Genomic DNA, 18,184 nt, shown 5'->3' on the forward strand with positions numbered 1-18,184 from the left:
TAGAGACACGGAGAAACAGAGAAGTACCACAAAGAAACAGTGCAAGTATCTATAGCTGAGTTTGCTTGGAGAAGAAGGGAACGTTTGCTAATAACTGTTGCAATCCTAGTGTAGAAAAGGCAAGTTGTACTTTTAGCATGTGTTCATTGGTTAAGGTAAACCCTAGGCTCCCTCACAGGGTTTACTTGACCACTGAACATGCCTTACCTAAAGTGTTAAAAATACACCATGTTCTTAGTGTAGACATGGCATTACACATGAACACCAGTGCATAAATCAATACCTTCATCACTATAGTAGGGTTCACTAATAACTTATACACAAAACAATACCAGAGTTCACATTGCACAGTAAGTTAAAGATTCTGTAGCATTTAATGAATACACACACACACACAGACACACGATTAGACTATTAGCATCGGACAAGTTAGCCCAAGCTAAGTTCTTAACATGAAATACTGCTGACAAGCTCTTTTGTGCCATTGCCACTGAACATGTGACATAAAAAGTGTTTAAACCTATAACAATAAATCCTCTAATGGTGAGAAGCCTCAGAGATCAGTATCTTACAAATTCCTTACCAATGAAGGAAAGTTATGGACAGCAGCCAAATGCACTGTGTAAAATGTCTACATATTTTCTTAGAACAACTGATTAAACCCACATTAACCCCCACATCTTCAAGAGCTTCGAGTGTGAGTTACCTCAACCCCATGCCTTGGCTGGTCACTGCATCTGACCTGTTCTTCTCCATCCTCTCTGCTCTGCCCCCACCTCTGCCATTTTTTTGGTGTTCTTTTTTCACCCTCTCATCTCTTTTGTCTGTGCATGTTGCTCATTCATAGTCTTACCTCTTTCCTTCAGTTCTCCTTCCTCTTCTCTTTCCCAGCCCCTATTCTCTTTCCTTCTTCTGTCTCCTTCCTTCCACTATGTGGTTTCCTTTCTCTACCCTTTGCCCTCCCCATCCCCAACAATAATCAAAGCAAATTTTGCTGCTGGAGATCTGGAGAGGAATCTACTAGTGTCTCTGTGTTCCCCCAAAAAAGGCACGCTAGAGTAGGTAGAAAAGAGAGCACGAGAAAAAGCAGATTGAGCTGCTTAAGGAGAGCTGCTGGAGAGCGTTCCCTCTAATTTTTCCCACATATGTGCAGAATGAATTTTGTTATGTGCACTAATATGAGGTGATATGTGACACATCACCTTCATATTGGTGCATATAACAAAATTCATGTGGGGATGGGGCTGAGGATTTTGGAGCATGGGAGGAGGCTCAGGGCTGGGCCAGAGGTTTGGGGTGCAGGGGTGAGAGGGCTCCGGCTGGGAGTATGGGTTTGGGGTAGGGCTGGGATGAGGGGCTCGGGTCTGGGGTGGGGCCAGGGATGAGGGGTTTAGGGTGCAGGAGGGTGCTCCGGGGCTACAGTGGAGAGAGAAAGGACTCCCTGGGCAGGCAGGGGGGTGGGGGGAGAGGCACCTCTCCCCACTGCCGCAGCTCCAGGGCTGGGGCCATAGGATAGGCACCCTTCCCCCAGCAGGTCCAGGCTGCCCTTCCCCCGGCCATGGCAGGTCCAGGGCAGGGCTGAGTTGGGGCTGGGAGAGGGGCACCCCAGCCTCAGCAGATCCAGGGCTGAGTTGGGGATGGGGAAGGGGCGCCCCAGCAGGTCTGGGCTGCCCTTCCCCTAGCTGCGGCAGGTCTGGACCAGGGCTGGGTGGTTCCCTGAATACCTTCACAGAGCTAAATAGGCTACTGCGCAGCTTACAGGGAACTCAGCTGCTGGACATATTTTGCTCCCTGACTTCAGCCCAGATCAGAGTACTTCGGTGCCTGTCAAGTTTCTCCAATTGCATTACTTTTCTTCTCCTCCCTTTGCCAGCCTGTCTTATTACTCTGTCAATCGCCTAGTCTCATAGCACATTTGGAGACAGAGCGTAGAGAAGAGATAGTTCTTGAAGCTCATATTCCCTTGGTTTGTTTTTCCAGACAAAGTGGCATCAACAATCATATACAACTGGAACAGCTTCCCACCTTTGAGATGGTCTCACAGCCTCCCAGGGGCCTGCTCCTCTGAACACATTAGAATCCAAGTCATCAAGGACTGACTCTGCTAAAGAACATCTTTCAGTACAGAGGAACTGTTCTTGGTACAGACTTAGAGCACTTCCAGTCTGTTTAGAACGGCATTCACATAGTATCCTTATCTTCATCTTTTCAACCCAAACAATTAGTTTTACTATATTGGTATTGACTAAAGCCATGACAAAGTGAATGTCTGACAGATGGAATTTAAGAATTTGATGTGTTTTATACCATAAACTCAATATTCTTTCCTTAATTGCTAACCAAAGACATTCTGTTCTCTTCCACAGCACAAGCATTGTTCACAGATTTCCCAGTGCCAACTCTAAATATTACAAATGTATCTGAATGCTTACTTCTGAAGTGTCCAGCAGGATTACTCAGACAACGATGTACTTCTAGTCAAAGTCAACAGGTATGCAGCTTACCGGGTATATTTAGAATAAAAGATATTCTAAGTTATATTTAAAGTGTTGCCAACTCTCATGATTTTATGGCAAGTCTTGTGCTGTTTGGTGTTTTTCTTAAAGCCTACACTTCTGGAGTCATGCAATTACAGGAGAATCTCAGCTTTCATTTTTCTATCTCTCGGGATTGTGAAGACAGGACTGAAAAGTTAAGATGGTTAAGCCCAAAAGCTCAAACACCAGAAGGCAAATAAAAAGAACCCCAAATTTATCATTTTTTAAAATCTCATTTTGTGGACATGACTGATGAAGTGGGGATTTTCCCTTGCTATGTTGTATGTGAGTCTTACTGTTGAGCCTATGTGAGTTTTACTATATGGATGAATACTTTGTGTGCCTCAGTTTCCCTGTGTGCTGCAGCAATACCTTGGTGGTAGTGGGAATAGGGGTGTGACCTCTGAGACAGGTGGGGCTTCTCCAGCTGCCTGTACATATGCTCTGACCAGTGCTTTTTGTAACCTGAGACCCAGGATGCAACCAAGTGACAACCAGGTGACTCTTTGCTCAGGAAGCGAGACAAAGACAAGGAGGAGGCGCAACGGGGGTGTCTGAGGTTGGGTCGCTGGAAGCTGGCAGTGTGCTTGGGGGGACTGGAAGAGAGGAAGTCCAGGGCTTCTGGCCCAGCACTCCCCAATGGAACTGGCCGAAAGTCCCTGATTTCCGTGCTAACAAGTTCTGTTCTATGCTGTGTTCCTGTTGACTAATAAACCTTCCATTTTACTCTGGCTGAGAGTCACGTCTGACTGCAGAGTTGGGGTGCAGGGCTCTCTGGCTTCCCCAGGAGCCCTGCCCAGGCAGACTTGCTGTGGGAAGTATACAGTGTGGAAGGGGATGCTGAATGCTCTGAGGGCAGATCCAGGAAGGTTTGTATGTAAGCTTCTTGCCCTGGCAACAGTATGGTCAGAGAGAGGAGGCATGCTCCCCCAGAGTCCCAACTGGCTTCATATGGAGTAGTTCCAGAGCACTACACGGTGACACCGTGACAACAACTTATGATTTTTAAATGTCTGGTAATACAAAATCCAGTCGCTTCATGTTAGGAAGGTGCAGAGCGAAGGTGGTTTGTACAATCCCGTCTAGTTGTCATTTATTGAGTCAAATGGAAGGCTTGAGCAATCTGTCACATGAGGACTGAGGCAGGGGTTTGCAAGAGCACTGCCACAGGAGTTGGAGCAGCTGGTAACTGACAGCAAGTATCATGAGCGGACTAGTTTTTAAGGGAAAGCTTATATTCAGAAGAAAATCAATGGCTTAGGTCTTCCTATTCAACACTAGCCAGTGGATTTTTCATGACCTGGTAACAATCTTATTTAAATATCCTTTAGAACACAATAAGGATACTGAAAATCTGAGAGGGAAATGACAGTACTGAACCAACCTAAACTTTGTCTGTGAAGGAAAAGGCAAGGCAAGTTCCATTCAACGTTGACAGGCTTTGTAAGGTTTTCAATACTCTTGTCTTTTGGGATATAAAATAGGATATAATATCAAAATCTTCCAGATCGGCTGAACTTAGAATGAAATCATGCCTTTGTGCTCTTTTCAAATACATTTTCCTTCCCCAGCACTGACAAGAAAAAGAGAGGGTAAAGATGAAAGTCATCACCAGTTTCCTTCCCCTACCTCCTATTACTTATACTTTTTAATGTTTGATAAAAATAAGACATGCCTGCACAGAGTGATTAATCTCTCAATTCTGTAGATAGTCTGACCACCACATTACTGGCCCTCATACACGCCAGACTCTGAAATTTTCATAATGCTTCCTCTGTCATTTCTGGTTCTTTGAGTGGCAATGCCATAGAAAAGAAGATGTGATGGCACCTGGCTACAATCCTCTTCGCAGTTACACGAGTACAAAACAAGAGTAACTCCACTGAGCTAAAACTGGCATTGTAGGTAAGAGGAAAACCAGGCCCATTTTGGTATTTGTGTTTTTGAAGCAGAAAAAATAAAGGAGCATGATAAATGTTCATTCCGGGAACTTCGCAGGGTGCCCAAAACATTCCCTCTCCTCACCACCAGTTAGATGCTGTTGACAGTAGAGATTTACAGCAGAGACTATACCTGGTCACTAGCTAAAGCATAATGAATACGCTCATTACAATATTGTGAAAATTACATATTTTATTATATGCCTAGTAAGTATAACAACTGCAGAGCTCACCACATGGCAAACTACATATACCAGTGAGTAATTGTTATTTTAATTCCTGCTGCTGCACCGTTAAGCTCCTTGGGAATACTGTCCCTTGAATAGGGCTCCTTTCAGTTTCCAAATGATACTTTACAGGACCTTCTCAATTTCATATTAAATTTCTAATGCATGAAAAATCTCAGAGTACGTCTACACTGCCATAAAAAACCTACGGCACCAAGTCTCAGAGCCTGGGTAGCTGACTTAGATTTGTAGAGCCCGGGCTGCAGGGCTGAAAACTGCAGTGTAGACACTCAGGCTGGAGCCCAGGCTCTGAGACCCTCCCCACTCATGGGAAGATCTACACTGCAATTTGATAGCCCCACAGCCAGAGCCCTTAGACAGCTGACGCAGGCCATCTGCGACAGTGCCAAAGGTTTGTTATTGCAGTGTAGACATATCCTCACAACAATAATTTTCCGGGCTTGTTGAGATAACTAATATTGGACCTGAAGCCCACAGTATATAAATTTTACCCAAGGGCAAAATAAAACTTTACCATGAAATCAATTATTTATTTATTTCTTTGTTATAGGAAAATTACTTCTCTAATCACCATAGCATCATAGATGGAAAGGCCATATAGATGGGAAGGCCATATCATTCCCACTGCTTTATCTATCTTGTTTTTGAACATCTGCTATGGTTGTCCTATTGAGCAGCCTCATCCCTTTATAGTACTACAAAGAAGCACAGTGCTCATGCTTGTTTCCTCTCTTATTTTAACTTATTTAAGTGAAGGTGGGAGCCCAACGCAAGAATCAATCCTCCTGCAGGTCACAACACAGATGTACTGCATTCATAACCAAGGCTTTGCTGTGACATTACACAACACAGCTAAACACTGACTGACAGATAAGATCAAGAACCTCGCATAATATTCTAGTTTGTGGAATGATTTGGCACTATAGTATAATGGGAGATTCCAAAAAGGAAGCAATGAATATTTACCTGGTCTAAGTGTATACAGGCCTTTCACAATATTTGCCATGGTCGAAGGGGTTATTTGAAACGGTGTTGACTGAGCTTCTAAAAGTAAAGCTGAAACAAAAAGAGAAGCCTGATTAGCCATTTCCTTGGTTAAATACTTTAGGTTCTCTGCATATATTTTTGGCAGTTAAAGAAAGTAAGTTATTTTTCCCTGCTCTGTCTGTCACCCGATGTTCGTAATGGGGGAACCAAGTGACAGATACTGCATTCTTACAGGTATAAATATAACCTTTTAGTTAAAGTGCAATATACAATATAAAGTTTTATGTGGCAAAAATGTGAAATAATACTTCTCCTGTTACAGCTAAGCATATAGGGCTTGTACGGAAAAACAGGCAAGTAACTGTGTTTCAATGATTCTGAGACAGAATTGAAATGCAACTTATTTTTAGCAGTAACATTCATACTGCTATGGTAAGCATAAGAATTTCCATTAATAACTGTTTTAAGGCATTTACCATCCTGGCAACAATATCTGCTTTGGATTTGAAGTCCGAACATGAACACTCATCCTGAAACAAAAAGTTTCTTTTAAAAATCAGCTATAAGCAAGACTGCTTTCTTTTTTTTAAATAGGAGAGAATATTTATCTTTCATTCTTCATGCACTTATTGGCTTAATACGTAACCAGGAGACACTATCAATAACTTTTTCTTCGGCTGTGCGTAATGATAGTTGATTTGGTACTGTTATTATTAAGCATATTATGCGGCATTACTTTTAAACATGAGGTGGATTTGATTAATGTTGTACCTGTATAAACTACAATATGAACTACTTGTAATCCATTTTGTTAAAGAGCTATACCTGCCCCAAGCCCTTCTTGCTAATCTTTGTATGTTTCTAGAAGCCACCGGTCCTCATGTGTTACACACTCCTCTCTCTGCCCCATCCACAGAGCAATGTCCTGCCTCTTTAGTTCACACTTTAGAAACATATGGTTTTAGCTTTAGAGCGTCCCTGGTTCAATCCCCAATATTGGTCAAGATGGCAGTCAGCGCACTTACAATCACAACTTCTATTATTTTAAGTTCTTTCCTGTCTGTTGTACAAAAGACCTGCACAAAACAGTGGAAACCGACAAGAGAAATCTCTCTCTTTAATCTTTCAATTACAGTAATCCAAAGTGCCATTTGTAGCTATTAAAGGTATATTTGTCTCAGACAGAAGTGTGATTTTAAAAAGAACAGTGTCCCTTTAAATCTGGAAGTTTTGAAAGGACAGTGATTTGCCCTCAATGAGATTTTTGCAACCTTCCCCCAACAGATTTTCCCTGCAGCAGTTCCTAGGCTAGTCAGGAAAGCTGCATTAGGATGTGTAGAGAGATCTAAATATGGTCTAGAAGAGATTAAGCTATAGCTATAGCATGCATCTAAAACACTAGTCTAGTCAACAGCTGTTTACGTGCAATTGTAAAATGGATCTATCTAAAATAAAACCAACATATGTACTGGATTTAGTTTTAAAAGGTTTTTTCAAGTTCCTCCTTAAAATGTTTGAGAAGACTATTTGAAAATAATCATCACATCAAAGGTAAACAAACAAACATTAAAATGAACGTAAACTCAACAAAAGCCAGAAAGTTCATAGCTAAGAGAAGCTGAATATATGGCATTTGACAGTATCTTCAAACCATTTGGACATAATTCAGTGACTTCATTAAAAGGTAACCCAATAGCCAATCTTGCTTTGTAGTAGTGTTTGATCTTATATCCCATGTAGGCTGTAACAGCCAGAGATATTTAAACATACTTGAGCAGGACTAACACTCATCATAGCCAATTTTACAAAATGGGGGAGGACAGACAGAATGTCACAGAGAAGAACGGTATTGCCAAATGTTAGGTTCCTATCAGTCACACAGAGAGAAGTCAGGAAAGTAAGCTCCCTAAACAGGTGCATAAAACATGCTTCAAGCTGCAAATTACTTAGATGCCTCTGACCACATAAAATAAAATCAGAGTCAGATACAGTCTTCTTGGGATGAAATCTGAAACAAATTTATAAACCAATCATACCTTTTTATATATTTGCTTTCACATTATGGAAAACAAAATCTTGCCTCCAAGTGCCCAGAGACACAAAACACATCTTTTCTCTTTTAAGGCACATCTGATCCAAGCAAAACGCTGTATTGGGGGGGGGGGTCTCTAACAGATGCAGAGTCAACAATGTTGGCTATTACAGCTTTGTCCCCCCAGCCCATGGTACAGGAGGCATGTCGGGGGAAGGAGGGAGGAAGCATGGCTGGATCACGCTGCACTCCACCAGGTACAAGTTAGAACCACCCCTCAAGCTATTTTCTTCTGTGATAGGGCAGGGGCAGAGATAAGGGAGATGTAATTGGTTGCAGGTTCTCAGCTTTTTTGCCCTTCCTCTCCTGGGCTACCCTGCATGGCTGTGTGAGGAGGAGAAAGGGGAGCCATCCATCAACAGGCATTCCTTCCCTTAGCCATTGGCAGAGTCAAACTGCTGTGTTCTCCCTGGGGCTCTCACAATTTGGTAAGTAAGCAGGCAACTCAGTCCTCAACCCGTACAATGCAGCAAGAAGCCCTCAGAGAAGCTAACAGAGGGACAGTAACTGCTCAAAGTGCTCCCAGCTCACATCAGAGCTAATCCTGGGGCTGCTGAGGAAGCAATGGGAGGCAGCTAGAGAAGTACTGGCCCCCTGCAATGACAGAGCTGATTCAAACACTAAAAATCATGGGGTACAGCTTATAGAACACACAAAACACATTTTTTTCTCAGTGACAGTTGCCCAAGGGCACAGTTTTAGACACCTGAGGTGCACAAGCAGACACTGGACCACAGGTGGGACCCCACTGTCACAGGAGATGACAGCTCATGAACCAACCTGCAAACTTACATGAGTAGTCCTTAACTTGCGCTGAAGTCAATGGAACTAGTCCTGAAAGTTAGGACTGTTTGCATGACGAACCCATAGCTTGGAGATGTTTAGACTTAAACACAATTGTAGTTGCTGACTACAGTATTTCAATACTAGTTTAGATTTTTTTTCCCATAGCAACATTTCTTTTTCAAATTGAGGTATAATCCTATTCCACAATACGTAGTATTTGAAGACCACAATACGTGGCAAGAAACGTGAACAGTAATCTCTGTGCGGGTTTATTGATTACTGCACCTGCCTTTTATAAACAAGTTTCATTAGCAAGTTCAGCTGGAGATCCATCCTCTAATTAAACAGAAGTGAATTTGTGCGTTCCTCCCCAGACCTTACGACATCTTGACTCACCAACATTTACCACCACTTCTTTTTGGTAGGCAGATTGCACCAGCCTTAAAGCTATAATAGCTCACCAAGAAAGCTTTTCTGGATGATTAGCTCAAACTGTACTGATTTTGAGACAGCACAGCTGCTGGGCCCAAGCCATCTAAATGAGAAATAAAAATAGTTCCTTTCCTACAACACAGATTAATTTCCTCAGTGAGGTGGGAGTGAAAAGGAAAGTAGGAGCAGTACCAACCCTATCTTAAAGGTAAAGCAAGCATGGGGGTAGAGCTCTGTGCAGATACAAATATGTGGATCCGCATCCAATCCACATCAGCAAGAATCAGCAGCACACTGACAGTGCCACTCAGAGGAGCATCTGTGTGCACGCCTGTGTACATGCCTGTGTGCTGTAGGATTTCAAAAGCAGGGAAGCAGCTGTCTGCAGCTCAAAGCCTATGAGGCTGCCTGCCCGCCTTCGAGATCCTATATTCCCTCTCCCTCACCTGCCCCCATACAGAGAAAGAGGAGATAACAGATCAAAAAGCCACTGTCTGCAGCTCATAGCCTATGAGGATCTGGAAGGCAGGAAAGCAGCCTCATAGGTTATGAGCTGTAGACAACTGCTTCTTGATCTATCACCTCCCCTTTCCCTGTATGGCAGGCGGAGGGGAAGGGCGGGATCTGGAAGACAGAGAAGCAGCCTATATTCTCCCCCCCACCCATATACAGAGAAAGGGGAGGTGATAGATCAAGAGAGGCAGCAAAATCCCCCATGCTCCTATTGCCATGGTTTAAGCAGCCAAGCTATTTAGGAAACCTCTCCCGACTTCATTATTGCCTTATCAAGGCAGTTGTAGATGGAGGCAGCTGCTTCTACAAAGTATGTATGTATGGTGGGCGGGGAGGGGAGGAACGGAAGATAGGCTCTGGATAATGGAGAAGCAGCATAGACTATGAGCAGCAGACAGCCGCTTTCCCGCCTTTGAAATCCTGTATTTATAGCCCTGAGCAGATACAAAATTTGTATCCGCGTCCAATCCACAAAAATGATCCGTGGATATCCCCATCTGCATCTATGGATGTGGATATCCACGAATATAAAACGGATATCCATGGATGTGCAGGGCTTTACAAGGGGGCACCCATGAGACTGTTGTGCATTCCCCATCCCTCTTGGCAGCCAGGAAACCAAAAATGTAGATATTCTTTTCAGGCCCTTTTTCTAGTTTGCTCTGCCAGTGCAGCTGCAGGTAGCTTTCCTGTAGCTGACCCCTTGAGAGGGAAGACTCAAACCGGAGAAATAAAGAGAGGTCATCATTGGAAGGTAGCAAAATCCTTCAATCTGATGAATCTTGAGTTCTGCCTGCCTGTTCCAAAAGGTGAGGTGTGGGAAGACACCAGCTTCTCTGCCATACCAGCCCATTCGGGCATTGATCTTGGCATTAAATACTGTCCAGTTTTCTCAGAGTATTTTGCATAGTCTCTCTTCCCATATATAAAAGCTGGGCATGGGACACATCAGTGTAAGACAGTGAGTCACACTACTGCCTTCTTTCTTAGTAAACAAAGAACAAATCAGTACATTTTGTTCCACTGACATTAATGAGCTGAGGGACAGTATAGAGTTACACATCTGTTAGTAATACACTTGAGTGCAAATCTCCTGCCTGTCCATTAACTGAGGTATGAAAAGGTGGGGGAGAAAGACCTCTTGCAGAGAAAACCCCTTTCTCTGCAACATGTACCAGCTACCAACTGCCTTAGTTTTTTCTGTGTTTTCCTATGGCATTTATGCTTTTCAATTCCATATCAGAAGCAAGAAAGGATGATCTGAGTGGATTTCTTTTGCAAAAAGCCATCGCTGAACTTATTCAGCCTCCAGGTCAATTTTTCTGCTTCCTCCTTGAAATTTTTAGTTGAAGCACTTTCCCCCTACCTTTGTCAAAGCAGACCTTTTAAAACAAACCCTTTTCTCATATGTAATTATGAAAAATCCTGCCCTTTTTAAATGTGAAACAGTGAGCAGCTTTAGACCCTTGCTGAGTCTGGGGGAACATGACTGGGGAAAAGAGACAACACTGTCCTATGTAAAAGACAACTCTGACTAAAATATACCATAGGTCCAATTAAATGTTTCAAAAGTAAGAATTCTGGGAGATGGGGAGGTGGTTCCAGTGTCAGGGCAAAAAACAGCACAGACCCCTGTTAGAGAGAAATGTCAGATTCTCAGACTTCAGAATGTAAATCACACAAATCAATGCCATAGTTATTTTTGTGACAAACACTGACAGAAATATTGGCTTCGGCTTTTGATCAATATCAAGATTTATCTTTTCAGGTAAATATTTACTTTCAATGCACTTAAGTAAATTAAATCTAGAACCTGAGTACTACATAAACCAAATGCCTGCTTGCTATTACAGGGAGCCAGCCAGTAGATAACAAAACTGTCAAATAAATGAGTAGCTTTCAATTAGCTAATTGTATGACTGTCTAGGTATATGTGATGACTTGGGAAAGCAGAGACTAAAAAAGTGTGGGGCTAGGAAAAAAAAAATCAGTGTTGAACTATATTGTAAACCATTAGTATAATTTTGTGCCTGTATTTTCATGCTCAGACTCTGGTTCTTTATGGGACTCTGTTTCTGGGGTCCATCGTTATTCAGATCTTGCACTTCTGGTTTGAAATCTGACTAAAGGGTTTTATGTCAGTAAAAGAGTTATTGCAGCCAGGGTTCCTCTTTCCTTATAGTACTTCCTCAGCATGAGTGGTACACTCTATTACACACCTATACAGATGCTCCCTAGCTTACGCAAACCTGACTTACACAAACCCACACTTACGGAAAAAGTTCTGTAAGATCCGTAGGTCAGAAAGCGTCTGTACTAACAGGCAGCTGGAGGTTTCCCTTTCTCATCCATTCATATAAGAGGACAGGTGAGTGAAGGGAAAGCATGAAGATTCAGCCTCCGTCCCATCCCCCCCAACCACCGCAGCCATGGAAAAGGGAAGTGGGAACTAGGAAGCTACGTGGAAGAAATTAATTTATTTCCTCTGGTGGAGCTGACCTCCTCCTCTAGTTACAGCTAAATGATTCCTGCTCAAGGCAGGAGTGCTATTTCTTTGGATCAACATGATGCTTTTGAAAGGTAATCTTTTCATCTTTGGAAATCACCAGACTGCACCAAACAGCAGATATTATCACATGTTTTACAAGGATAGGTTCCTCCCAACTCCAATTAACTTTCTGAAAATTCCTCAGCTCGAATACTGACATGGAAGGAAGGGGAGAATGTGTACATGAAAACAGCAATGGTGAAAGTCAGCTTTGCAGTGCATGATGCCAACACTTATGGAGTTCTCGTGGTGGTGCCCCAAGGACAGAATCTAACACACCCCAGCCAAACAAGTTAGTGAGTACCACTGCTCTAGATTGAGAATAATCAGAATTATTTTTCCTTAGCTACTTTTCCAAATCCAGTTTGTTCCCTATTAGCTTGTTCTTTAGTAGATCAATTGAAATTAGTACAGCTATTTCTCTCAGTATCTAGATGCTGCATGGACCACATCATCTTCTTGGAAAGACTCGCCTGACTTTCTTTAGTTTCTGGAGTGAGAATAGAGGTTATCCCAAGTCTTTATAATAGTAAATCACTGGTCTATCCATAGATGAACAGAAAACACACTATGCTCTTTGGGCATCAGACCCTCAACTGAGCTTTCTACTTTAGAGTTGTAGTGAGCCCTTCCTGGAGGTGCCAAGGAGTTGTTCATCTCAAAGATGAAAGCCCTCAATTGTTACTTAAAAACCTTCTTTTGCCACTAAAGAAGGCATCTGGATAGGTTTACAGATATAAGAAGTTGCAAATGAACCACAGAATTTCAGGTACCTATTATTCCATCAGTGAACTGTGATGTCACCCAACGAAGTAATTGTTTTTTTAAAGGTTCTTCTGGACACAAGGCATAACTGTGAGCCACGACTGTCTGGAGAGGTCTCCAATGGGACCTGTAGAAAAGCATGGCTTCCTGAACAACAATCCACTTTAAATATTAATGAGCAAATTGGGAGGGGTAACAGGTGTTCTATTATCAGAAAACATTCCATTCCTACCATTTCAAATGGGACATATCACTCGCACAGAGCGTAAAGGAACAAAACTATCTTCTACTTCAGTTTATTGTAAAGTGGATGACTCTAGAGTTGTATATTAGTATGTTTGAAAAGAATGACAACATTAAGCCTTTCAAAATGACCTGTTTTTAGGTTTACATTATAAAGAAAATTGTGGTTTAGATTAGTGACTATTACTTATTTCTGGATTTTGTTACTTATAATAATCTAATGCATAAATCCTATCAACAAACAAGACTTTTTCATGAAATAAAAAGAGAAGGAATTATCTGCATCACTCAATATTACCAAAACTTCCTGTAAATCAGATGTTGTATCTCTCCTTCTTATACACAGTTAAGTAGTTTTGCGGTTAGTAAATGCTCCACTAATCATTTAATACAGCTGCCTTATCAAATTAAGCCAGCTTTAGCCCACATAAGAAAAATAGTATGGTTATATCCACTTAGTTTATGTGGCTCTACTTTAAAGAGCTCTGACATGACAATTATTTCTGTTTGTGTGATTTCATGTATATTTCCATACACATGTACACAGTTGTGCGTGCACATCTATATAATAATTTTAAAATTATTATACTATGTCCAGAAATAGCACACTAAGAGCCAAGTTCTGCAACCAGTTACACCTATGTATTTTTGCAAAGACAATCAGGTTGAACGGGTATGAGCACAGGCAAAACATGGCTAGAAATCTGCATAAAGCTCATTTATTTTATGCTTTTTCTGCAAAGCAAGGATGAGCATAGGCCCCATCCTGCACTGGTCACAAAAGACTGTGTGCCATATGCCAATGTTTCTTTTTTCCTTCAGTGACTCTAAATTCAGACCCACCACAAACAACAACTCAGGGTATGCCTATACTACATAAAAGGTGTGTTCATAACTCTTATTAAAATAGGAGCGAAGACATAGAAATTCAGCTTTTAATACTAGTTAGCAGCTCAAGTTCAACCATAGGCTTTAACTCAGAACCCATTGCACCCCCAACTGCCTAGGTGCGTTAGAGGATTCCAAGTAAGATTAGAGTTCTAATTATTCCCTTCTCACCCCTAACTATAAGGGAGCAGAAGTAGGCCTTATTTTAGGCTGTGTCTACACTGTGGAACTTACAGCGGCACGGCTGTACTGCTATAGCTATGCCGCTGTGAGGTGTCCCGTCGAGCCGCTCTTTGCCAGCAGGAGAGAGCTTTCCTGTGGGCACAATTAAACCAGTCCCAACGAGTGGTGTTAGCTATGTTGGCATTGTGCTGTCCACACCAGTACTTTTGTTGGTGAAACTTATGTCAGTCAGGGGCATGGGCGGTGGGTATCATAGGCTGGGGGAGGCTGTGCCTCCCCAAACAGCCTGGTGTGACCCACTCACACTCTACTCCTACACGCCCCTTCCTGCAGTTCCTTCCCGGTTCCCACTCTTTAATAGCCAAGGCTGGTTAGGGCTGGGCCAGCTGGCGTGCCATCCAGAGCTCAGGAATGAGGGCACTGCAGCCACGCCGCCCAGCGCTCCGGGGCTGAGGGCGCTCCGAGGCTGAGTTTGGGGGCCCATCCGGAGCTGGGGGTGTTAGGACGGCTTGGGGCTGTTACGGCAAGGCCACGGGGATGCTCTGCTTCCTGTGGGACAGAGGAGGCAGAAGGGAAGGATGATGGGTGGGAGACCTTGAGCAGAAGGAGAGGGGCTGGGGACTACCAGGTTCACTGGCTGCCCACAGTCAGGGTTATGTTTTTTTCATACCCCTGACCGACAGAAGTTTTATCCACAAACGTGCTAGTGTAGACAGCCTTAGCCAGTGGGACTTTTGCCTTTACAGCATATTAAAGGTGGAAAGCTCCACGCCATTTCTGCTTTTTCTGACAGTGCCTTTGTGCAGGAGCACTTTACAAATCAATTAAATTTTAACCATACTCATTTTCCCTCTTGAATGGGATTTGAAAAAGAAATTTCAACTTTTAGCCTTCAATAGATGACAAGATACCATCACCAAAAATGCATTAAAAAGATGAACAAATTTCAAAAGTAAAAATAAAAGTTATTCCTTTGTGTTGAGCCTAGAATATATAATCTCCAAGCATTTTTCATATGGATAGATTCGCGGGGTGTGTGTGTGTGTGTGTGTGTGTGTGTGTGTGTGTGTGTGTGTGTGTGTGTGTGTGTGTGTGTGTGTGTGTTCGTTCGTGTTCGGAGGCGGGGGGTAAGCGGGTGCTGAAAAAAAATGACAGCTTCAACATCTTATCAAAACTTTTTCAAATATATTCAAAAATTCAATCTTCCAAGAGGCCCACAAATTAAAGTTACCTTATTTGCCTAAGTAGATGCCTATTTTGAACATTTATTCTCATGATATTGTCTCACTGAACTGTAGCAGCAGGTAACCTGACCTCCAAATTATTTTTTTGAATTAAAAAATGCAATTTATATCAAGATATCGAGTCAAACCGTAGGTAGTCACTGGGGTACAATATAATATTGTTTTTGTTACACAGCCTTTAAAATATAAAAGAAATTCATTTATTCTGACATTACATTTTAGAATGACTGTTTGAGAAGGCTACTGCAAGATGTTTCTCAATTTCCCTACTGCAGTATAATATGTGCTGTATGCACTCAGTTACTTCCAGGGATACTTTAGCAAGTTTAAAATTTTGTTAAGATACCACTTTTTAACCTTTGATTTTTAAAAAACACTATTACAATCAGGATATAGGAAACTCAGATCACAGTAAAAAGTTTGTGAAAGGTTTAAAAATAAAACACAAGATGTTAAATGGCTTAGTTCTAATAAGCTGAATGGTGATACTAAATAAATGAAGTCATACCAGGGTGTCCATTAACAGTGCACATCACACTAGGGTTGCCAATTTTGGTTGGATTTATTTCTGGAGGTTTCATCACATGACAATCTTTAATTAAAGATTAACTTTTAATTTCTGGACATTCCAGGACAAACCTGCAGGGTTGGCAACCCTACTTCACACAAAGCCATACAGTAGGTTTCTCTGCTTCCTGCAGTTTTTAATTTTTATCTTTTTCCAATATTTTCTTTTAATTTGATTTCTGCAGGTCATCACAAAGCAGTAGAGAAGAAAGATAGAGAGAGCCTGTGGTAATCAAAGGAAAAAGTCACATATTATCTGGTAAATTCTTTTTTCTGTTATTTGTATATTGCTTTTGATATTGCAATTATAATTCACAGAAAAATTATATGGCAAAAGATCAGGAATTTCTTATCTAATATTTTTAACTAGTGTGCTACAGAACTTATTTCCTTACAGAAGGTCATACTAAATTAAATCACACTAGTAGCTGAAAGCCCATGCTGTCGTATGGGTGTAATTTGTAAAGTCATGTGTGGTAAGAGAGGCAAAAGTGGCGGAGAACTTAAAAACTGGATGGTAACAGACCATGAATCCCAGTGATGATGAACAAGAAGAGCTATCACCCACGCTTGTAGATCTTTCCATGCTACATACTGACTCATACATTTTATGCTTCAGGGTAACATTTGGTTATACCGAGTGTGCTGGTTGTGTTATGCACGGAGAGTTGTGTGGATTTGTCATGTGGCAAATGAGTGGTCTGTATTAACATAAGGGACTGTGTGTGTTTGAGGTTATTCAGTATGCTGCTTGTGTTATATGGGTGGATGTCTTGATTTATATCTTGTGGGAGAGTGGTTGTTACTGGAGATTTATGTGGGGGGCAGTTCACCCATTTAATCCTCTATCTGTCAGATAACTAATGAAATTATAGCATACAAATTAGCTGTAGGGTAAGGATGGTGATTGGTTGAGTTACCTATGATAGCACAATGGTCTAGGACTCTTTGCATGTCATAGATAAATATCTTACTGTAGCTGTACAGTGCCTGGGTGTACTTCATAAAATCAAAATGGACGTGAACTTAAACTGAATGGTAACAGACCACAAAACTCAGTAATGATTAGACAGCAATATTCTGAACAAGAGCTCTCAGCCACGCTTGTAGTTGCTTCCATCACTTCAATGACTCAACAGATATAATAGGCTTCAGTGTGTCAATCCTGGGATCTTATTATATATATATATAAGTATTATCAATGCCTTAAACATACAAATATAGTGCAAACCTATCTTCCATTGCAGACAGAGACAAGTAGGAACAATGGCTGAAGCAGTGTTCTTGTGATTACTCAAAGAGCCAACTGTGACTTTCATAAGGCCTCAATCCTGCAATTGACTCTGCCATGTGGGATGCCTGCTGACTTCAGTAGGGCTTCATGGAGTGCAGGTACCAACCCACATGGAGTTAATTGCAGAATCAGGGTTTAAATCAGCCCAAAGTTCTTGGAAGTCATCTGATAGTTTCAGTATGCTGCACCTGCATTAACATAATAGCATTAGAGAGAAAGGTCTGTCAGTATTACATAGTTCATTTGGCTAGTATAGCTAATGATTTTAATACATTATTCATTTATTGTGTGATGTTATGAATAATTACCATGTCATGTTATATATAATCATTGTATGTTAAACAGAGTTAATCTGTAAGAATACAGAAGTATAAGATTGATCAGTATTTAGAAGGTATAACCATATATTAGATGTCTAAGTAAGGAAGGCTGAAACACAAGATCTGTAGGCTGAAGCCTTTAAGATTTTTAGGCCTTGGAGATGTGTTAGCATTTCTTATATACGTGACCGAAGAATAACCTGATGCCCTAAGATTATGGGGAAAAAGAGGTACCAAGCGATAACGTTGTGAAAAATTAGCCGGAGGTTTAATTTAAATCACAAAAAAGCTGTAGAGGCACATCTGCCTCAAACATGTGTCTTAATCACAGGATACAGGTTGTGCATCAATGTTAATGAGAATAGAGAGAAACCTATACAACCTATAGAAATCGGGGTCCCTTAAGTTCCTAGGGTACATTAGACCAATAAGAAAAAAGGAGAGTTGACACTTTCACGTACATGTGCAGAATGTAGTTATAGGCAGAATCACATTATAAAAATGCGGTGCCCAGAGTGGGAAAATTGAGCTTTCTATGGGAAAACTCTAGCAGGAACCATCCCTCTACTGATGATCAATTCATGAGAGATCCACCAG

General features: G+C 41.6%; 1 protein-coding gene and 1 long non-coding RNA gene across 3 annotated transcripts in view; one reads left to right on the forward strand and one right to left on the reverse strand.

Moving 5' to 3' along the window:
* Positions 1-18,184, reverse strand: part of CACUL1 (CDK2 associated cullin domain 1) — a 76,913-nt gene that overhangs the window by 9,840 nt on the left and 48,889 nt on the right. For both annotated transcript variants that reach the window (XM_030569593.1, XM_030569591.1), the window contains one exon: positions 5,692-5,781. In XM_030569593.1, the coding sequence (XP_030425453.1) occupies positions 5,692-5,781 (90 nt within the window). The remainder of the gene's footprint in view (positions 1-5,691; positions 5,782-18,184) is intronic.
* LOC115654801 lies at positions 9,747-17,727 on the forward strand. Its single transcript, XR_004001267.1, has 3 exons — positions 9,747-10,421; positions 15,540-15,542; positions 17,717-17,727. It is a non-coding gene; the product is annotated as an uncharacterized LOC115654801 (long non-coding RNA).

This window comes from Gopherus evgoodei, chromosome 7 (assembly GCF_007399415.2).
Source record: "Gopherus evgoodei ecotype Sinaloan lineage chromosome 7, rGopEvg1_v1.p, whole genome shotgun sequence".
Lineage (NCBI taxonomy): Eukaryota > Metazoa > Chordata > Testudines > Testudinidae > Gopherus > Gopherus evgoodei.